At 45.0% G+C, this 23703-nt stretch overlaps 1 protein-coding gene across 2 annotated transcripts in view; it reads right to left on the bottom strand.

Moving 5' to 3' along the window:
* The window catches only part of RBM46 (RNA binding motif protein 46), a 703675-nt gene that overhangs the window by 619975 nt on the left and 59997 nt on the right, over nt 1-23703 (bottom strand). For both annotated transcript variants that reach the window (XM_078676964.1, XM_078676965.1), the window contains exon 2: nt 8309-8483. In XM_078676964.1, the coding sequence (XP_078533090.1) occupies nt 8309-8459 (151 nt within the window). In that variant the 5' untranslated portion in view covers nt 8460-8483. The remainder of the gene's footprint in view (nt 1-8308; nt 8484-23703) is intronic.

Below are 23703 nucleotides of genomic sequence, written 5' to 3'. Positions count from 1 at the left end.
AAACTGCAGCACCCTGCATTGGTAATGGCTTCTGGCTATGGCAAATCAAAGATATTGCCTGTGGGAGGGATGGATGAGGACATGTAAATATGCATTGCAAATCTAAGGTGGTCATATCATCCCCTGGGTTTGGAAGTAATAAAATATCATGAAGAGAGACCATGTGAAAGGGCTGTTTTTTCAGTATGTGTTGAGGGTTCTCAAATCCAGGATCATACGTCGTTGTGTTAAGTTTTTCCAATAGAATACCTTCCCGCTCTGGGAGTTTGGCACCGGTTCTATTGTTCCTTTTTGGAGCATTGCAAGAATTTCCAAATGCAGGAGATGTGGGTGTTTTACCTCTTGCCGTCCTGGAGGACTACAAAGTGGGATATGAATGAACTCTAAAGTATGGCCGGATTGTATCAGATTAAGGACCCATCGGTCCGTAGTTTGCCACTGGTGAAGATGTAAAGAAATTTGCCCCGCTAGTGGAATCCGTGGATAGGTGGGAACAAAAATAGACAGAGCCTGAAGTCCGTCATTGGCGTTGTGAGGTGTCTTTTCCCTGACGTCCTCCTATTCCTCTGAGGGTAGATTTAGAATACGCCCTAACTGTGGCTGTCACTGAATATACTGAGGTCATAAGGTTAGGAAGATGTAGTGTCTGAGGGATGCCTGTACTGCTGATATCCACCTCTATTGGAAGGAAGGCCCCTTCCTCTAGATCCTCTACCTGTCACTTTCCGATACTGAAGCGTCGCCACACCTTCCCTGTGTCTGTATCTTTCTTTATATCTTGCAATGCGTCGTCGATGTGCTTGCCAAATAAAGCTTCTCTATTGAATGGATGATCTAGAATCTTATTTTGCACTTCCGGCCTAAATGAGATGGCTCTGAGCCATCCTTGAAGGCACAATACTGCCGCTCCTCTCATTGACCTGAATGCTGTAGTAGGGTAAACAACCTTTACAACGAAACTTTTACAACGCACTACCATTACAACGCGGTCATTACAACGCAAACCATTACAACGCATTGTGCTGGGGGGCGCTCTAGGATAGGGAATAGGTTAATTTACTATCCAATAACCTTCCCTAGTGGCCACGGGGACTGGAGTTGGAATAGTAAATTTAACTATTCACTATCCAACACCCAAAAGCACTATGCGTTGTAATGGATTGCGATGTAAAAACCGCGTTGTAAAGGCAGGCGTTGTAATAGCCTGCGTTGTAACGTCATACATCCCTGTAGTAGCGATATCCATTGCACAATCTATCACCTCAGCAAAATGCTCTTTTCCCTTCCTGGAGAATATTCCTCACTTTCAATTTGCTATCTTCAGGTGGATGATCTATACAAGGAGCCATGTCACACCACATTTGTTGATCATATATCGATCCAGAATGTCAAGAGCATTAGCCACTCTGACAATTAGAGCTGACACCGAAGAAAAATGCTTCCCAGCATTATCCAGACATCTGCCTTCCCTATTTGGAAGCTTGGTGATGGGCGCATAAAAGTTCTTCAATTTTCTTCGAGCTGCCTGAGAGATTACCAAGTCTGGTTTGGGATGACCCACAAAGCAGGCTGGAGCATCCTCTGGAGGCTTGTATTTCTTTTCCAATCTGGATAGCACTGGTGTCACTGTTGCTGGTAGCTTCATGACTTTGAGCCCTTCTTGCGATACATGACTCACAATAGGGATAGCCCTCACTGATTTCCTAAAGGGCGCAGTTTTAGATGTTGGCATTGGTAGATCAAATCTCTTGGCTGCCCTTCATAGTAAATTGGGAAAACCACCAATAGTTTCTGGTGGCGAGTCAATGTGTACCGGAGAAGGAGAAGAAGGTGTGGGAATGAGGTAGTCGTCCGATTCTCTATGAGGATTTCTGAGTTCCCCCTCTTCCTGGTCATCATCTGTAGTTCCTGGCTCCTGTTGAGGAGCTGATAGAAGTGATTTCTGTAGAGGTTCCGCCTGCGAATCTTGATCCCTCTTCAGAGTAGTAGGGATAGAACGTGGCCGAGGAGCCAATGTAGACTATTCTGGAGGTGCAAGTGTTGGAGGAAATCTTTTTCTATAGTCAGTTAACATAAATTGTTGGTTTGTTGGCAAAGCTGAAGGCATGCAAGCTACCTCTTCCTGATAATCCCGATGGCATTCCTGCTGAGGAATATAGTATTGATCTTCTCCATATTCCTCCTCAAAATCATCCTCTTGGCACTTAACATGCAGCTGGGATGGGCTACTTGTGTAGCCAAAAGGACCGTCATCCTCTTCCTCAGAATCCTGCTCTTCCAACAGGTGAAAAGGTAACAGAGTTGTAACCTTGCTGGGTGAGGTCCCTTCTGGTGTAATCTGTTTCGTTCTAGGTTTCTCTCTTTTTTCAGGTGTTTTTTCCCTTGTCGACGAGCAAGTCGACGGTACTGACAACAACACCACAGTCTGAGAGGTAGCTATCAACGGCAAATTGGAAACCATTAGTGACGGTATTACTGCCATAGATGTTGTTATTAATGTCGTCGTCATTGAGGTTGTCGACACAGCAGTCGCCGCTTCCATCGTTGTTGACGTCTTCCTAGCCACCGTCAGCGTTGTCGATGTAGTCAGCGAAGTTATCACCGGCATCCTCAATGATGTCATCGTCGACAGCTTACTCGATGGTGATGAAGTCTTCAGCGACGGAGTCATAGACACTGCTGTTGACGTCGGTACGGTACTCGTCTTCTGCTTAGATGTCCAAGACTGACGAACCTCTGCTTTGCCCACAATGGTGAAGGCTTCTTCGTCAACGGTCCCATCGACGATGGACTTTTCGTCAACATTTTTTCCTCAGGAGGCACAGAGGAAAGTTTGTCCCCCAAAGAATTCCCCTTTCTCTCTTTTTCATGTTTGTGAGGAGATTTTTAGGGACAGCGCCCATGAGATGTCATTTAAGGACCTTTTTTGGACATTCACCAGAAGAGTCGGTGTGATGTGATCTTTCCCTCTTCTGGGACCTTCAGGGTGATGAAGGGGATGTCTTATCACTGTCCTCACTCGAGATCACTTCCTTTCTGGATTTAAGTTTCTGGAGCCATATAAGAAGGCGCACTTCATGATCCTTCAAAGTTTTATTAGAAAAGGTACAACATACCTTCCAGTCCTTTGCTCTATGGTTGGGATATAGGCAATAAATACAGTCACTGTGAGGGTTGTCTGTATGAAGCCTTTTTTTTGAGCTGGTGGCACAGGCTCTAAAAAGACTCTTTTTCTCTTTATCTGATATGGTTATGCCAGAATCCTGAAGGTCAGCACTGAAGAAGATGGTACTGCAGTAGAAAATGCTGATTTGAATTAAAGAACTTTATTCAAATTCACTGAAGTGGAAGAAACTGAGCAGAGGTCAGAGGAGACTCCCTAGCACAACGTGCAGGAGAAAATCTGAGGGTCTAAGGTCCTCTCAGGAGTGTTCTAGAGGGTGAGAGATCCTAATTGGTTCAGGATTTACTGTTGGTCTTTTTACAAAATGTGTAAATGTAAATGTGTTTGTATTTATATAGCGCACTTCTGGCCGGAGGTCTCGTAGCGCTGTATTCATACCGCTGTGAAATGTCCACTCCTGGGCACCACCAAGGTGAAGCCAGGCATCCAAGCGCTGCTGGGGGCCGTTGAGGAGATTAAGCAAGCTATTGCCCAGAGTCACAGAGTGGGACCCATGATGCGACTAGGCACCGAGGCGAGAATTATCAGGTCCAGGGAAATTGAGTCCAAGTGCCGCCGAGGCGGGAATTGAACCCTGGTCCCGGGCCAGACCTCAGCATCAGGGTCTGCCGCTCTAACCATTGAGCCACGCTTCTCCACGCTTCTTCACTTAGAGATATGTCACAAAACTGAAATGGATCAATGCAATGGAGAAGCACTCCTATTTTTCTTATTTTATTCCAAAGAACTAAAATGTAAACTATTTTAACACTTTTTCCTTTTTTAACTAATGGTGCTATCGCGGTGAACTCAGTGGAGCTACGTTACATCATCCACTAACAGGAAAGTCTATCAGATTGTTTCTCAACTCGTTATACGTAGGTAAAACTGAGCGCAAGTTAAAAATGTGCATTTCTGAAGAAAAAGGTACTGTTAGGAATCAGAATAAAAACAGCTGCTTAGCTGTACACTGGTCACAGGCACGAAATAGCATCGCCCAACCACAATTTCCTGGAAGGGATCTTACCAGATCACTTCTCCAAAGGTAAATATATTGGATTAAAAGATTAGAGATCCAGGATCCGAAAGGGATGAACAAAAAAATAGATTACTCATGTTTTCTATAAGGAAATTGTGAAGTTTCTGAATTTGACCCCAGTGGTATTGTAACAATTACGTTGTAACATGCTTTGAAACAAGTGTGTAAGTGACAGTATCTTTTCGTTTGGTTTTTCATTATTTCGTTTTATTCATCTTTTAATTTCGAGCACTTTTAATTTTGAGTTGTGAAGTTCTTTATTGGAGTAGCATTACTTAGCGAGTTTTAGGCTCCGTGAGTGTTTTCTGGAGTATGGGAGAGGGATTTTCGAGTGGTTGCTCTTGTTGGTTTAGGGTTACAGTAGTAGTCTTTATGAGCAAAATAGACATTGAAAGATGGCGGCCAATATTGTGAGGACAGTCCGTTGTTTGTTTTTTCAGTTCCATGTGGGTTACACTTCCGGGAGAAGTGTGGTTTTAAACATCACCGGTTGAGACGAGGAGTTTGATCATGTAATTGTGAAGTGGAGAGCCCTAGTAAGAGTACAAATTAACATACTGTAGTGAGATTAAGGTAAGAGAACATCGGGTGGTTATAAAGTTGGCTCGATTTAATTGTGAGTTGGATTTTAACGTAGCGTTGTATTTGTTTGCAGAGTGTTACCTTTCAATAGTTGTCAGCTCGATACGGCGTTCCATTCCGTACAGAAGTTTTTGGGAAGGTAGGTGTTGGCTTTGGCTCGCACTTCCTGACAGTTAAAAATAGAAATATATCTCTACGCCTTTCAAAATGAATACTTCCCAATGCCACCCAAGACCTTTCGGGACGTACACGCGGAGCTTCGGACCTACCCATGGCTGGGAAAGCACCCCAGAGTGGCACTGGCAACTCTGCAGAGACACCAATATGACGGGGGTCTCACTCCCTGACCTGGAAGCCTATTACTGGGCGGAGCACCTGGCCCCCATCAACGATTGGTTACATGCACCTGCCTCTCACCCCACATATGCCCTAGAAAGGCACACCATGGGCACACACTCGAGCCTCCACTACATATATGGTGGGAAGGGTCAAGCCAGACTACTGCCAGCTACTACAATTACACTGGGGGCGTGGAAGAGAGCCACGAACGTCACTGGGTGGATTCACAGACCTACGAAGCAGACACCACTATGGGAGTGCTCCTAGCTCAAAGAACTTAACAAACTGAGAGGGTTCCAGGGATGGGACGCCATCGGCATCTCTACCCTAGGGGATGTAGTCAAAAATGGAGCTTTAAAACCCTTCACCTCCTTACAGGCTGAATATGGATTACGCCACTCCCAGTTCTTTAAATACATACAACTGAGACATGCTTGGCGGGCAGAAGGGGCTCTACAAGAGCCACTCCCCGAATATGCGCCTCTGGAGGGCCGACTACTACAAGAAAAGATTCCCGGAAAGGCGGTCTCCCTGACATACAAAACTATTATGAATAATAGACCGAACACCCTAGGGGTCCTTCGAACCACATGGTAGCAGGAAGTAGGGGAGATGGATGGAGTGGACTGGGGGGGTACTGATGCACCCTAGAGAAGTAGCAATTAAGTCACGTTTACGCCTGATACAGTTCAAGATCCTGCACAGGGTGTATTATGATAGAGTAAGGCTATATAAAATGGGGAGAGCGTCAGACCCTAGCTGCCTGCGCTGCGGACATGAGAGCGGAAGCTTCCTACACATACTATGGTTATGCCCTAATATTCAGGCTTATTGGGCTGAGATCATCGCGGAATTAACTGAGGTATTAGAGATAGACATACCGTTAGACCCAAAACTCGTCCTGTTGGGAATGACCAACGACATAGATTTGGCCCGCCCACTGTTAATCTTCCTAGTGTTGGCCTTGGTAGTGGCCAAGAGAGATATAGCTAGGAAATGGGGGGTGCCTGACACACCCCAGGTTGGGGAATGGAGGAGGGGTCTGGACATTTACATGGCAGCCGAAAGGGTCACGTACAAAGCGAGAGGCTGTCCGAAGAAGTTCCGTAAAGTTTGGAGTAAATGGAGACGCTATCATCGCCTGGACGGAGGACTCTGAAGTGGCCAAAAAATACACTGGCTGGATTGTTAGGGGAAGGGAAAAAACTATACGGAAATCAAGAAAGTGGGTGGGAAATACATGGTGAACTGCTATAGATGGACATTTGAATTATGATATTGAGACTTGGCATCTTGACAAAAGTGGAGGGGATGTGGGGGGGGCGCAAGGTTACTGCTTGACGATGACATGCTTGTTCTATGCTTTTCCAGGTGATAACACAATAAAAATGTTTTTTTTTTTAAATAGAAATATATGTCACGTGTTAATAATGGCACAATTTGGTCTTTTGTAATTTCACAGTGACGCAAGGAGTATTGCTTTCTCCGTAAGTAACCCGTTTAAATTGGTTGTAATTATGGTGGAGGAGCATCAGGGTTTCGCCGAGGTGTTTTGAGTTGGCATTGATTTTATTTTTATTTTTGAGCACTGATTTTTATTTTTAGTTTCTTTATAAGAATGCTGTCACAGGGAAAGGTCTATTTGAATAATATGCCCCTCTGTACAGATCTGCATTAATCCCATGATTGCATCTTTTGACACACTAAAACAATGTATATATATATATTTATTTGAGGAAATGATTGAAATTGCTTTACATATATTTTATAGATACAAGGCCCCTGAGGAAGGGCCTGTCCGGCCCGAAATGCATTGGGCATACTGAAAAGGATATAAAATCAGAACAAATTCTTGAAATCTGGATTGATGATTATGTGTTGTGGAATAAATATGGTCATGTAAATGCTATTTCTATTTTTACTTTCGTGTTTAATTGATGAGTCTACAATGGGTAAAAGCTGAAGTATAAGCTTTGAAGTTTGAAGATATTATAATTTTGAAGGGTTAAAACAGAATAACGCATGACAGTACCTTGTTTAAAAGCTTATTGTTTATTTTGAAATACAACTGAGTTGGTAACTACCATCAGCAACAGTGCATAGTGGTTGAGTCTTTCTGACTCGTATCAGGGTGGACAAAACTGAAATGGGCCTGGGCCTGGTTTCTGCTTGGTATGTGCTTAGAATTGCTATTTTGATATACCGGGGACTCCCATCTGAACGACGGGGAAGGATTCAAGCATATGTAAATGTAAATGTAAATGTACATGTATTTATATAGCGCAAATCACCGACACGGTATCTAAGCGCTTGCTTAAGGAACCCGTCCTGGTATTCCCCTGTGAGATACCCCGGCAGGGTATCCACAAGGTGAAAGCCAGGCATCCCGCCGCGAGGGGCCGTAGTGGAGATTAAGCAAGCTATTGCCCAGAGTCGCAGAGTGTGACCCCGTGAGTTGAGTAGGCACCGGAGCGAGAATTGTCGAGTCCGTGGAATTTTTGAGCCCGAGACCCGCCGAGGTAGGGAATCTATGAACGTTCCAATACTGGAGTAACCGGGCTTATTTAAGTTGTCTTTTGACTTGGACAGCGTTGGCTCATGAGCAGTCTATTTGTTTCCTTTGAATGTCCAGTTCTTGTTGGAAGGGACTAATTCGGAGCCTGCTAAAGGGTAGAAGCCCTATGTATAAGAAAGTCAGGCCCAGCAAGATTTTGCCTGTCAATAACTGAAAGCACAGTTGAGAGGCTCTTTGCCATGGCCTGAAGCTTCATCAATGTTTCTGGAGAGGGAAATGCCTTTCCCAATTACCTGCCCTCTATCGCTGCCAAGAACTGAAATTTCCTGTGTGGTTTCAAAGAGGATTTTTCGCTAGTTAGAGCGCGGCCTAACCACTGAAAGAGAATGATGTAGGCAGCCCTTGAATCCTTCACAGCTTCCCTTAATGAAGCTTTGCCAAGCCAGCGGTGATTAAAACACCTTATGGAAGAACACACACGTAAGGCTGTCTACAAGCGAATGGGCATAAGATCAAATGAAAGAGTATAAAGTGCTAGGTGGCACAAATCATGGCATATGTCCCATCCCTTTTCCTGCCTGTTAGAAATTACTGTGCTATTCAAATTAAGGTTATTACAAAAATGTGTATGCCACTCAATTACAATGGGAAATGGGAAACAGATTCTCACCTGGTGGAGGGCCACCAAATTTACGCTGGCCATTTTCTTGAACCATGTTGTAACCAGTAGTTTCCATCAAAGCCAGTAAAGCAGCTTCATTCTGAGTTCCAGTTCGACCTTTACTGCCTCCATTTGTTCCATCTGCATTGTCATCATTCATGGTCTCGGTTATTTCAAATATATGCTAGCAAAATGAAAACATTAAAGTGCTAACATTAATGGAAAAATTATATTTAAAGAGAGAATATACAGGTATCATTTAATGTATATTTGCACACCAAATAGAAAAGAAAATACTTACCAATATGTGTAGTTCTATAGTATTGACATCTCCATAGAGTCACTGATTAAGGGCCTGGTTCAGAGTATGGAGGATAGGTATACCATCACAAAAGTGATTGACATGTAGTCAAGCCTTATTACAAGTGCATTATATCCTAATCCACTTGTAATAAGGCAGACTACATATATGTCTGCCTTCTAACAAGTGCATTAGGATATTGTGGATTTGTAGATTTCAATTATGTTTAGAATGGAGTACCCATCTCCCAAACTCTACGTCCGGTCCTTGGTTTGACCTTTACCATGCTACGAATACCTTAAATGCATTTTACAGTGTTATGTCCACCCCATTTAGGACTAATCCTGCCTACCAACGAGGGCTCGAGTACCTTAACGTCTATTCTCAGGAAATCTATAGCTTCACAGAGCACGGTGCAAGTAGATGCTTTATCCGCATATAATGACACTACGTGAATCGTCCCACTCACATAAATCTCCCAACCATTCAGCACCTGGAACACTCTACATGCCACAGGTTCCACAGCCAGGGCAAACAGTAGGGAGGACAATAGACAACCCTGCACCCCTTTTCAATAGGAACTCCTTAGACACAGGATTCCCTGTCCGCACATGTGCTGCTGGTGTTGTGTACAGCAACTTTATCCAGGCAACAAACCTGGACTCCAGCCACACTCTCTCCCTTGTCATATATATTCCCAGCACATGGAATCAAATGCCCGCTCTATGACCTGGAAGGCTAAGGCATAATAGTCCTATTTCAAGCAGGCAGATTGAAGAACATGCGCCAAGCGTCGCAGATTACATAGTGTGTTCCTGAGGGGATAAACCCCAACTGGTCCGGGTGGACCAGTTTTGGGAGGTAGCGAAGCAGTTGTGCTGCCAGTACATGGCTGAGAATGCTTTGGTCTACATTTAACAAGGAAAGGCGGCGATAAGAAGCAACATCCAGCGGGGCATTCCCTGGCCTAGGGACCAGCATAACGAGGGCCTCTTTCATGGAATCACGAAGCTACCCCTGCTCCGGTGCCTTCATATACCGGCAATAGCTATTGGCCAAAATCTTGGGGAAAGTCTTACACAGTTAGGCCATCCCTTCTGGAGACTTAGCTGACTTAAGGGAGTCTATGGCCAGAAGTATCTCCTGCTTTGTCAGGGGGCTATCGTTCTTCACCATCCAGATGCGTCAACAGAAGCACCTCCAGGTAGGCTGTGACCAGAGGTCTCGTGGCACTAGTGGGCAGAATAAACACCCTCCAGAGATGCTCCACAAATGTCTTATTGATGGCCTGTTACTTGGATACCTCGCGCGCCAAGCGATCCATAATAGCCAGTATGGGTTCTGTGCACTTCTATTGCTTAATCATCCTGGCCAACATACACCCTGTTCTGTCTCCCTCCACATCTAAGCGGTGCCTGAAGGAGAGTCTCACACGCTTCTCAAGTCTATCCCATAAGGAGTACGTCTGTCTCTTTGCTTCGAACCACTCTGGGTGCACCTCCTGATCATGTGGGAGGGCTATTACCGAGGCTGACAGTTTTTCTTCCTGTACTGCAAAATCTCTCTCCTGTGGTGGCGGCCATGCCTAACCCTCTGAGCACATACTTTCATTGCATCCTATTCTGTTGCCCTACTCTGAGTACCCTCCCAGTTATGTGTAAAGTAATCTGGAACTGCATCCACGATCACCCTCTTGTAAACGGACTCAGTTAGGGCCTCTGCTTTCATCCGCCACAGTGGCACTCGAGATATGAGTCTAGTCAAGCAGTAGGTCAGTAGGACGAGTGGCCAGATAGATACCTGGCCACGTATGCCGTGTCAGTCACTCTCAGCATCACGCTGTCAGACTTGGCTTTTTTATGGGTTAACACCCAAACTTTTAGCTTTTTGGCCTCCTGCTTTAGACCTTGTTTTGTTGGTTTAAGGACTCTGGGCACTTTACCACAGCTATTCAGTGTCACAGTGCATATAATCCCCATGTAAATTGTGTATTATTGGTTTTCCATGATTGGGATATTTGATTTACTAATAAGTCCCTAGTACTGTGCACTGTGTGTGCCCAGGGCCTTTAAATCAAATGATACTTGTGCGCTTGCAGCACTGAGTGTGCCACTCACACAAGTAGCTTTTCAAACGTGTCTCAGAACTGCAAATGAAGTGTCTGCGTGCCGTTTTTCCTGCCATGTCGCCATGGCAAGTGCACCCACTTGCTAGGCCCAAGCCTTCCCTTTACTTATATGTAAGGTACCCCTCCGATAGGCCTAAAGTAACCCCATGGGCAGGGTGCAGCGTCTGTGAAAGGTAGGACATGTACTGGTGTGTTTTACATGTCCTGATAGTGAAATACTGTGTATTTCGTTTTTCACTACGGAAAGGCTGTCTGTCCCATAGGCTATCATGGAAGATGCACTGTAACATTTTACAAGCGTAATTTTACATTGGGACAAGATAGAGAAATGGAGTTTAGTATGCCTTAACTCAAGAACTTAAAATACATCTTTAGTAAAGATTATTGTTTCATTATGCTTTTGGAAATACCACTTTCACAAAGTGGATATTTCCTTGTCTAACCATCCATGCACCTCTGCCTGTTTTGTGTATTATCTGTCTGGGTTTTAGACTAACAGGGGATGGTTTGTGCATTCACACTAAACAGGGGCGGGGTTGAGGTGTGCCTTGCCTTTCCCAGCTGACTCATAGCCAGGCTGAATAGACCTAGCTGCATTTAGAGTAGTGGAAAGACTTGTCGCTTGCACCAGAGTGGACTGTGGCTGCCTCTCGTAAAGCTGTCTCCACCTCCTATGCTGAACCTGTCCTGAGTCAGGCTGAACTGGTTTATGTGTGCCACAGGAACTTTGTTTGTACCAGCTTCAAAGGAAAATGACCCCCAAACTTTGGATTACTGCTGGACTAAGGAACCTGCCAGGAAGAAGAGCTGGAACAGCTGTGAGGAGAGACTACCACTTTGCTGTGTGCTTCACTGAGTTGGCCTGCAGTTGCTGCTTCTGTCTTGTGCAGGGAAAGGACTGGACTGCGCTTTCTGCATCCTATGTATCTCCAAGGATTGATGTAGAGCTTGCCTCCTGTTGTAAGTCTCAGGGAAATCAAAGACTTCAACATCTTCTGGGTACCGGCTTTTGGAACTGGAGGTTTCAGCAGTCACACAGGAGAAAAGTTAACCTGACGCAGTCAACGATGCAGCTGCCAGCTCCGTGACCTGAAGGTACCGCCACACTTTGCACCACAACCCTGGTCTCACTGACGACTACGACATCCACCACTGAGCCGCTGCTTGCACCATGACATGTGGGCACAGCACTCCGCACACCTTGCTTCACACTGCCGCCCTGGTATTCCTGACGATGCTCGATGCCCTCACTGATGCCGTTGCCTGCACCGTGCCCTGTGGATCCTCCTCGTGGAGAACACAGAGCACCGCCCCACTTTGCACAGCAGCTCTGGTCTCACCGACAATACCTCTCCAAACTGACATTGATGCCGCTGCCTGCCCAGTGGTTTGGGGGTACTGCTTGTAGGTTATTTGACCACCGCCCCATCCCACACCGCAGTCTTGTCCCATCGACGCCAGCACCACAGACTCCAGATCGTCAACCGATGTCGCTGCTTGCACCGGTACCTGTGGGTCCCTCACAACGCATTGCCCCCTCTCGCACCTCAGCCTTGGGTCTCTACACCGACGCTAGTGCTTCAGCAAAGACGACGACGTTGCTGGCACCGTGACCTGTCAGCACCGTAACGCGCACCGCCCCACTTCACACCACAGCCCTGGTCTTACTGACGCCACTGGACGACCATAACCGAGCTGCTGCCTGAATAGCGACCTGAGGGCATTTGCACATCGCAATGCTCTGCTTTGTACCGCAGCCCCGATGCCTGCCGAAGCTCCTGACTGCAAACTCACAGAGTTCCACCTGCAACGCGTGTGACTTCAAGGTCCCGACGACTCTTGCAGCGACGTCCGGAACTGACGCCGCTCCTCTGGAGCTCACTGCAAGGTCTGATGCCCTGCATCTCCAAAGGTACTGTTTTACATGTCTCCCACAGCTGGCCTGTTACACCATGACCAGCCGGAACTGTTGGATTTGTTTGTTCATGACGCTGTGATAGCCCCAAACGGAGCTATCCACTTCAAGGAACTGTATATAAAGTCTATTTTTGCTTTATTCCTATTTTGATCACTGTATGTTGGATTTTTATCGTTTTGGTCTTTTTTTACACAGATAAATATTGGATATTTTTCCAAAACTGGTGTAGTGTCATTTTGCACTGTTTTCACTGTATTCCTGTTGGTTATGTGCAAATGCTTTACACACTACCTCTGGGGTAAGCCTGACTGCTCGTGTCAAGCTACCAAGGGTGTGAGCAGGGGTACTTCGATGTGTAATCCCCTTACCCTGACTACAGTGGTGGATTCTGCCTGCTTAGGTGCATACCCTAGCCAACCAGAAAACCCATTTGTAACATGTGCCAACTGTATTAGGAAACAGTCTAATCTACCGTACATGTTGGCTGCCAGCATGTAGCAGGAATATGTGCATGCCCATGGGTGCTGGGCCCACCAAATATCCGCCAATCTCACTCCTGTCATCATCTGGGTTTCAGTCATATATGGATTTGTGCCTTGACGGGGTGGTGGGGGAAATCTGTCTACATCTGCATCCGGAGGACAGTTGAAATCCCCAGCTGTTATATTCTCAGCAGGCATGAACCCCTGTACTGCCATGCTCACCTCCACAAAGCATTCTGCGCTATCCACCTTAGGTAAGTAAACATTTCCTAGGCAGATTTTGTGAGTTTTCAGTGTCCCATACAGTATGGCGTACCTCCCCTCTGAGTCTGCACCCAGCTGCAACTTCCTAAACGGGGCTACCCATGTATGGGCCCTTCATGCAAATCCAGAATAAGAGGTGGCATATAACTGTCCCCTCCACTTTTTCTGCAGGCTCGCAATACATTCGCCTCATAAGGGTTTCTTGCAGAAACCGATTAAAATACTATTTCTTTTTAAGAAAGGCATGTATTCAGTAATGTTTCTCCAGCCTATTTAGTCCCCGTACCTTCCACATGAGGACCTTATATTTACTACCTGCATTCTACATGACTATGGGCAGTAGCCTGCAGGGTCCACCGACAGGGCATCATTATCCACTGTAGCATATCAAAGTTCCATCGGACATGAGGAGCACTCCATCAAAACACGTCAACAGTGCATAGCATTTGCTGGAACAACTCCACCAACCCCCCACCCCTAAGCAGAATATACAAGACTCCTATTGGCTCAACCTATGGCCAAAAGGGTACACATCCCCGCCAAACTAATTAACCCCTTGAGTGCAGTCACTGGCCATGGAGCCGTATTCTCCACAAGCCTCAAGACCAAAAGAAGTATAGGTCCTGCACCATCTCCCAATCTGGGTCGCAATATTGTATAACCCATACACATTCACAGAAAATCATCGCCAACTGGGTGACCATGGGCTTCTTCAGCCTCCCTGAGGATTATAGTATCTACTGTATTTGGGCAAATAATCAAGAATGCAGCATTTCAACATTACAACTGTAGTGCAGGCTATAGGGAGAGGTGTGGCGCCGCGGCCAGGGCGACTGACGCTGGAATCTGGGGACCACGGTTCGATCCCCGGCTCCGGCGGCAGGTTAGCCCAGCACCATGTGACTCTGGGCAATAGCTCGCTTAATCTTCCCGACGGCCCCCAGCGCCTAGAGACCCTTACGGGTGATTGTGGACTTTACTATAATCACCCTCCTCACCGTACTGGGTCTTTTTGCCCGCCTGTGTATCAAGATCCATACCACACGCACAACATTATTTGAATCTGTTTGCACCAAGAACCCATCGCTGGAACAGGACCCGGCTTCTCACAGAGCCCATGGTGTCTAGCCAGCATCCGTAATGTAACTCATTCTTAGGGCTCCCGGTTTTATGGTATTTATCTTTTTAACTTCTCAGTCTATATTTATCCATATTTATTTTTTGCCTACTTTATCTGTATTCATCCATATTTTTTCCGTGTTTTGCGGATAAATGAAGTTGTAAAACTGCAAATTTGTTATATTTATTTAACTGACACAACGTCATTCTTTGATGTTTCAGCTATTTAAGCTGCCAAATATTACATAACAATACATCCACAGGTAAATATTAGCATTATATCAAGAATATATGTTGACATATGCCGTTATTTAAAGAAATTTCATCCAGTTTTTTTTAACTTCCCATGCTGTCCTTCTGCTCAGTTGTTGGTCTATAATTCATAAAAAACAGCACGGACAGTCACTTAAAAGAAGCCCAGTTTTCTGTATTTATCCACTTTTAAAAATAAATGCAGACAGAAAACACATTGCTTTCTGTCTGTATTTATCTGTAAAAATCTGTAACAATGAAAAACCGGGAGCCTTACTCATTATGTCTGACACTAGTCTGATTTATGAAAAAGCATTAGTTCCAATGATCCCGGCACTTCTGACCTCAAAGTTCCATCCGGGCACACCAGGATTCAGTTTCTGTCATGAGTCTCTTGTCCCCCAGTAGTCACCGGATGGGCACTGGTCTTCTTCCGTCTATGCATACCAGTAGATCATTCCTAACCCAAGGTGTCGAGTCAGTCCCAAGACCTCGTGAGGGAACTCCTAACAGTGTTCGCAGCAATCATGTTGGATTCTTAGCTTAGCAGGCAACAGTAAACTGTATTTGAAATTGCAATTCCTCAATTTTTTCTTTTACGGGCAGAATGTTTTTGAGTAAGTCTTGGATCCCACAGACATAGTCCTGATATATAAATATTTGCGTTTCTTCAAATCTAGGGGGGGGGGGGGCTGTGCGTCTGTACATGTTGCAGGATGGCGTCTCTGTAATTTCAGAGTCGAGCTATGGTCGCCCTAAGCGGTGGCTAGGGCGGTGACCCAGGATTCGGAGCCCCCACCAGTGACCTATATGCTATCTCAATCGTGAAAAAGTTAAAGAGAAGCATGTGTTTGAGTATTTTCGTGATCCAATCTTCCAGAAATGTTTCTGCCGAAGGGGCCTTCCATGCGCTTCGGGAATCCCACATCTGCCAAGATCGCCTCTAGGAGTCTTCCAGGCGCTCCTCCGTGTATGTGGCACTGCATTTAAGTCCGGCCACGGTGGCCCTCAATGACTTAACTTCCTGTTTCAGAGTGTCCACAAAATCTTCAACAGTTATAATACGATTCTGCACCATTCATAGGTAAATTCGCAAGTGATTCATCTCAATAGCCAATTAATCAATGTTTCCCTCCAATGCAACTCAGGAGCCCTGGATGGCTGCGAGGAGTTCTGTCACAGTGTGTACAAAGCCCCAGGCCTATGCGTGTTGCTCTTGATCATGTTCCAGGATCGGAGTCTTAGGTCTTGAGACCGTGTACTGGTCTATTTTGTTATTTTGCGCCCGTTTAGCTCCCTTCTCCTTACCCATGCTGAAAGTTCTGAGATAGACCAGGATGTTTGGCACCAGTAGATCCACAGACTCGCTTTTATCTAGTTTGCGGCTGTATTGCCTCTATCCCCATCCTCACCGGGCTTGGGGGCCTCAGGATGGGCCGCTCTCAGGGTGCACAAGGAGGGAGGGCAGAAATCACAATGCCCGGGCACCCACTCATGTCCACATGGACATTTGCTACCCCTGAGGGACACCTCCAGAGAAATTAGTGGCCCTCGCACTCGTCTTAGCAGTCTGGCACTTGCCCGCTTCTCAGAGAGTCATAGTGATATCCTGCCCAGGTAATCCTCTCTCAGGGCCCCAAGGGTGTAGGTGTCTGTACCTTTGTGTGCTGTTTTTACTGCCGCTTTACAATGCCCAGCGGTGTCAAAAGTCCTCCATTTCACCTCCAGCAGCCAGCTGCCACTGTCACCACTGCTCTGACCTGGTCACCAGGCACCACAGCCACTGCTCAATGCTGACAGAGCCCAGTATGTAATCACCAGTCAGTGGCCAATGCCGCCCTTCTCGTTGCGTGGCAGGGCATCAGCACTAGCCCTAAAGGTCCCGGCGTCCTCTCCCACATCATCCAGCGTGGGAAGGAGGCTGTCCACTCAGCAATATGCCGTCATGTTTGTTTGTGTTGTGACGCTCCCGCAGGGCCTCCCACTGGGTCCGACATCCTCGTTTTTTCGGGCTGGCATTGCCACTGGGTGCCACACACCACTCCGCCATAATGATCGCTCATCCCTTACATTAATACCACAGTGCAACTCTGGTGCATGGATGTCCCAAGGCGCGGTACTTGTCAGCCTGACCTCCCAGGCTCACTGGCCAGGGGACAGCTTGTTTCTATCGCCACAGGCTGAGTGACTTACAGGCGGCTCCGCCACCCTCTCGGCAAGAAATGCCTTGCAGGGTATGCAGGAGCATTTTAACCTCCACAGTAGAAGCAGTCGGGAGACAGGTGTAGGTGGCACTCTTGGCAGGCAACCACCTTAAGTAAATTGTACTTACTTGTAATCCTAGCTGTTCATCATAGGATCCTCACTAAAGTCATAAACATAGGATGTTACCACCAGTGTATCCCGGAAAACTTCTCTTCGTCCATGTAGCATGACTAAATCTTGAGCTAATGGCTGACACTTCATAGTTGCAAAAACAAGAATCACCTCCACAGTGAAAAACATTTTTGTTTCACTGTTTATTTAATCTCTAGCATAGCCAATTTAAAAGATAAACAAAGAATACATTGAAGCATCTAGGTGAAAAAACATGTCCCATTTGCAGTAGGAAAAAGTAAACCTTGACATTACAGAAGATAAAAAATAAAGGAAAAGAGTGCATGTCCTGTCAAGAGTGCAAAAGCTTAAACAGATACATTGCTCCCTTAAGGAGCCAGCAGCTTCCCAACAGGCATTGAACTGACTGTCTGCCTGCAAGTATTTGTTATTTTAGAAGGCAATCTGTATACCATCAAAGTATCATTGATGATCAGACATTGACAATTGTGGGGAAGGAAGAGCTGTGGAGGACTTCAGTGAGGATAACTATAACACAGAACTAGGATTATAAGTAAATAATGTTTCCTTCGACATCGTAGCATCCTTATTGACAATCATAAACACAGAATGAAATAGAAAGCGTATTCCTCAAAAGCAAGAGTCAATTATCAACAGCAAAGAGAGACTATTAAAGATGGCGGAGAAGAAATAGCATTGACCAAATGTTTTTTTTTATAGCTGCCTGACCTACTATGGGGTCATGGTTGTCATTTTCCTCTAAACAATATTGCTTAGTAAGCATAATCGGGGACTTCCATGTAGCTGCTTAACATATGTCAGCAAGAGAAACATTTCCTAACCAGGCAACAGTAGCTGCTTTTCCTTGTGTGATGTGCCCTTGGTCTACCATAAAGCGGCTAGTTAGCTAGAAGGTAACCACAGGCAATGAGGGGAACTGTCTAAGTAGCAACAGTGTGTTTCAAGGATGCCAATCCGGTATGGGGAGGTTTATATTTAATGGAAATATGATTTGTTTTGACTATATCTTTTGTCCAATATAAGTGAAATCTCAAAACTCCATCTTGAAGTGAATGAATAGACCTCTCTGCCTGAGTAGAACAACTAAAATAATATTGGCAGGGAAATTGTTTGGTTTATGTGGAATTTTGAGATTACTTTAGGTAGGAAAGTAGGATGTGTCCTTAAAACTACTTTATTGTAGTGGAAAACTGTGTACCCTTCTATTGCTGATAAGGCCTGAAGCTCACCGACTCTCCTAGCTGATGTAATACTGGCTAAACAAGCTACCTGGCAGGAAAGGTGCTGCAATGAGGCCTTGGTAATCGGCTCCACAGGAGGCACTACAAGTTTGGAGAGGACCAAATTCAGGGTCTGATTTAGATCTTGGCGGACGGGTTACTCCATCACAATGGTGAAGGGGTAGCCTGTCTCCCAATATCTAAATCAGGCCCTAAGTTCACATGCGGGGAGAAGGCTGCCACCAAGGAGGGAACAATTTCTTTACACCATCCAGAAAATCTTTAACCTAGGCCCTTTCCTATACGCTTTATGTCAGCCAGATGAACTCTACGAATGAAAATCAAAGATCTGAGTTTGCAAAAAACAGAAGATAGGGAATAATAATCACTTCTTGACAGGCAACTGGGCCGTGGTTACATTGAAGACTACACCAAATTACAAATCCCTTTCATTTACACTTTTGGTAGAGAGTCTATAACTTTGGTATAAAATTCAGTTTGCACACCAGTTCCCTGTGTGGTTTCAGTGATAGCTAAAACAGTTCTGGAAACCACCATTGCCTTGACCACTCCGGTGCAATGAGGCTCATTGTGGCATTCGACTGCTTCAGCTTCACCAATACTGATCGAATCAATGGCAGCAATAGAGAAGCGTAACAACATTTGTTGGGCCAATTCGTCAACATGGCATTGCCCATGAACCATGGTTCCCATTCCCTTGAGGCGAAGCTTGGAGATTTTGCATTTTGACAGGTAGCAAAAGTCTCTCTGAGGAAATGCCAAGTCTTCAAACATGTCTTGTGAGACGTCACAGTTTAAAATCCACTTGTGGCTGTCAATGATGTATCTGCTTATCATATCTAATCTATCTGACATCACGTCAACTTCAGGAACAAGAGATACTTTGTTTTCAGGACACTCTACCATAAGACAGCTGTGTATGTCCTTATCTAGCTGTTTCTGTTACTTATTGTACAGATACATTTCGACCTTCTGCTCCGAGGTCCAGCCCGAAGTCGTAGAGTGTAGATATCATCCAATTAGAATATATCTGAACTTCCACTTATTCCAGGTCCTCTAGATACTGTTATTCAGTTCAGCTGCATCTGGTACCTACTCATTCCAGTTTCTTCATCAGATTTGTTTAGGAGTACCACTCATCTGTCCTAATCCTTTTGAGGAAGCTCCCCCATGGGGAGAATGACTTTCAGAGCAACTGAGCAGCCAGAACTACAGGGCTTCACAGCTTCCTGGTTGAAGAGTACAGGACTCAGAGTGCACAAATACCTGAACAAGGCTTATCACCCGGAATCTCTAACTTGCACTAACTGACTCTTAACAAGTTTAGCACACACTCATACCAGAGTGCTACTTTCTGTAACAATTACAGGGTGTTATTAGCAATATGTGGGTAAGTCCAAACGAGTGGGGGGAAAAATAGGAGTGCTAAAAATATTCACACCATCTGGAAGCATACCCCATGATTCCTAGATAACCACAGCAGACACTTACTAATATTATCAGTAAATGTGTTGTCTGAGAGAAATATCGTGTCCTGTTTAAAGAATGTGGTTACATCAGGTGTAGATTTTCTAATTTTTAACTCCAAAGGGGTGATATGTTTGTAAACAATAATTAGGGTGCGCTATATTCTGGTACAGAACTAGTAGGAGAGGTACACAGATGATTAATTCTAATTTCATAAAATCTCATGGTGCGCAAACTGGCATGTGTTGCATCACAAGTGTGATCACAAGAAGGTTAGAAAGTAGCAACTGAAAAGGAAGTGTTAGATGGGATTTCTCTTCCCGGCTGTGAGAAATTGAGTAGCTGGTTAAAGAGGGGTGACCCGTGTTCATGCAACAGCCCCAAGCCCTGTCTGGGTGAACCACAAAAACTCACTAGATTAAACTGTGCTTATCCCTCCGGTAGCCTAGCACGTGAGATATTGGGTTGTTGGTTGAAAAGCAGTCAGGCTTAACTTAGTGACAATGTGTAAAGTACTAATGGAGCAGACAACAGTAACAAAGAGAGTGCACAATACAAGAAAAATCCCTCACCAATTTAGAAAAACAGAGTAAATGTTATTAAATTATTTGACATCAAAATGACAAAAATCCAAAAAGTAGTACCGGAGTAATTAATTTTTCACATTTAAGCTAAAAACTTGCACCTAAAAGATTAAAGCGCCAACCGCGGACATCTAGTACCACAAGACCAGGTCAAAGCAAAAAAATATGGCCAACCGAAGTGGATTACGCCCGGTTGGCGCTTACCTTTGGACTTAAGAGACTGCAAGCAGTGTGCGAGGAGGGTGCGTTGTCGGCGGGGAGTCACTTTTTTAGAAATTGAAAATCTCCTGCAGGAGGAAGCTAGAGAGTTACACGTTTGGGTGCCCCTTTGGCCTTTGCGGCTGCAGAGAAGAACATAGCTGGAGCTGCTGCCAAGTAAGGCCGCCCGGCGATGCACCTTGGGAGGATAAATGGATAAACAAGAAGGCTGGTCCCCGTCTTCTCTAGGTTCTCAGAGAAGTTTTTAGCCGAAAAATGTCTACGTTCCAAGTTATGGATTTTGGCTATCTGGGCACCTTTAGCATCACCACCAAGTGTCCAGGACTGGAGGAGCACCACTCAGGGGGTTAGGACTCACTCAGGCTGGGTCCAGGTGCGTGCTCAAGATGGTTGGAGCCTTTTTTGTCCTTGAGACTATGATCAGGTGGCCAGCCAACTAGCCCTTGGAGTCACTTTAGTCAGTCCTGGGTTTAAGTGACCCAACAGGGTTCAAGCAGCAGGGCAAGCCTCAAGGCACTTTCCAGGCAGCAAAGCAGTCCTTTCAGGTGCAGCAAAGACGTATTGTGAAGTACACCGCAGGCCACAGCAGCAGGCAGCTTCTGAGAGTCATTCAGCAGGTCCGTAAAGTGAACTGAAGAGTGGGCCTGATGATACTATTTTAACACCTGGGCAGGCCTTGAAAAATCATGAAAATTTTAACAGAACTGCTGATCTAGTGACTTGACCAATGTATCGATCTAATTGTAATGTACTTGACCCATAAACTGGTCTCAAATTGTGTGAACCCAGGCATATATTTTATTTTACAGAGCACAATTTTGCCTCATTATCCCATATAAAAGCAAGTTCAAATATAGAGGTCCAGCATGTCTGATGTACAAAAAAAATTGTTTAATTTAATAGACTAAACTTTTGCTCCATGTATAAGAATTTAGCCCACCTATAGGGTACACATGACCCCTGACTTGCCTTAGTTACAAATTGCATTATCAGGGCAGGGCATGAATGTTTTTCAGGTCATGTTTAAAAATTCACTTTTAATAAATATATTACTAAAGCATAGTGTGATACTGACTGTCATTTACAAACAGCATATTTTCCTGCAAAATCTTACTAAACTTTCCCGCTAACATGCAGTTTTAATGTTAAAACTATATAGTGTACAGACAATAATTTGCAGAAATTGGGCTTCAGAAAAAATATTTATAATTTGCACAAATATTTATCATTTGCAAATTATGAAACATATTTTGAAATGTTTCTACAGTTCATTTAAAGCTATTAAAATGTGTTAATAAACGTGACCTCTTACAGCCTTTCAATTCACATCCTTTATACAGCACCACTGTTGTCAGACAGTTCACTTTACAAAATCCTAACTCTGCAGTCAGAGAAAGAAAAGTAAACACCAACCTCAAGGATACAATAAGCAGCAAATTGAATTGTAGGAAGATATAAGTGGACATTTGACCTCTGACTCTGAACTAGAGCAAATGTGACTAGATTTAAAGGCATCTAGATTGCATATTCACTCTCTAAATGAACAGAACACCTGCTCTTTGTCAGCTCATCAGAACAGGCCAAAGGGCCCTGAAAAAAGCTCATCGTGACCAAATCTGACTCGCAATTGCGAGTGGGCGAGTAGATTTCTCAACTTTCTCAGACACCAAATGGTAAATGTTTACTTGTTCCCAATCAAACGGTAGCATGTACTAAATGTATTAAAGCAGCCCAATGTTATCCTATGAGAGAGGTAGGTTTCAGTAGTTAAAAAACTATTTTAGTAGCTTTCACTACCAGGATATCTAAAACGTAAAAGTAAATGTTCAACTTTTTAATTAAAATGGGCTCTGCACTCTGAGCTTACTTACGCCCTACCTTCGGGGTGACTTGTATGAAAGAAAAAGAGAGTTTAATGCTTGGCAAGGCCGCTATAGTGTCAAGTCGGATTGGCATTTTAAAACTACATTCAGGTTGCAACGGCAGACCTGGAACATGTTTTAATGGGCTACTTAAGTGGGTGATATAAGAAGTTTTACAGGCTGTAGGAAAGTAGCTCTTTTGGACATGGTTAGCCTCCACCTTTTGCCTGGGAATTGATTTTTTTTCAACTGAAAGTGCACAGGGTCCCTGTCAACCCGGTCCCCTGTGACAGATCTCCTTCCCTAAACTGTACCTTTTGTTTCCACAACTGACACTCCTTTAGCAAGTCCCTCATAAAAGGTACCACATGCCTTGTGGTTAATGAGGGTCCCTAAGAGCTGCAACAAGAATTGTCCAACCCTAAGGGACCCTTCAGCAAGCACATTCTGACTGCCACTGCAGCCTGCGTGTCTTGGTGCAGACATGGCACACATCCCTGTGTGCCATGCCGCTATACACAATACATGAGATATACGTAAGATACCCCTCTAGCAGGACTTATCCCTAAGGCCGGGTGCACAATTACTCCTGTGAGGGTATAGCTACATGAGCAAATATGCTCTACAATATCCTTGTTGGTTCCTGGATTGTGTAAGTGACCAGGAAAGCCATAGTAGGTACATGGGCTGGTCACTCGTCAATGTGAGTTCCCAGCCCAATGATGGCTACACTGAAATATAGGATGTTTGGTACCAAACATCTCAACTTAATAAACCTGCACTGGTTCCAGTGTCAGATTTATTAAAAAGTGCACACAGAGGACCCCTTAGAGGGGGTCCCTGGAAACCTACCAATCCTTAGTGTGGTCACCGACTTGCCTAAGCCAGCCTGCTACCACCAGTGTTCTGACCTCATGGGGAGATTGCCTGCGCACTCCGAGACTGGGAACGATACCTTTCCTGGGTGGAGCTGTTCACACCTCCCCCTTGTCAGGAAAAGCCATTTGTGGCGGGGAGCTTCAAAGGCGTGCCATCTTTGTACTGCGACCCTATCCACTTCTGTTACAAGGAACAGGCCCCCTTACTGTTGTCAGAAACTGATACCAAAAGCCGAACCTTCCGCAGGAGCTGTATGGCTGAAGACCCTCGATGAATAATTCCCAACTCCCCAATGCCCCTGCGCCAGAAATACTCTGATATCAAAAACAG

This window comes from Lissotriton helveticus, chromosome 2_1 (genome assembly GCF_964261635.1).
Source record: "Lissotriton helveticus chromosome 2_1, aLisHel1.1, whole genome shotgun sequence".
NCBI classification, from domain to species: Eukaryota; Metazoa; Chordata; class Amphibia; order Caudata; family Salamandridae; genus Lissotriton; species Lissotriton helveticus.
This window is presented reverse-complemented; position numbering and strand designations above follow the sequence as displayed.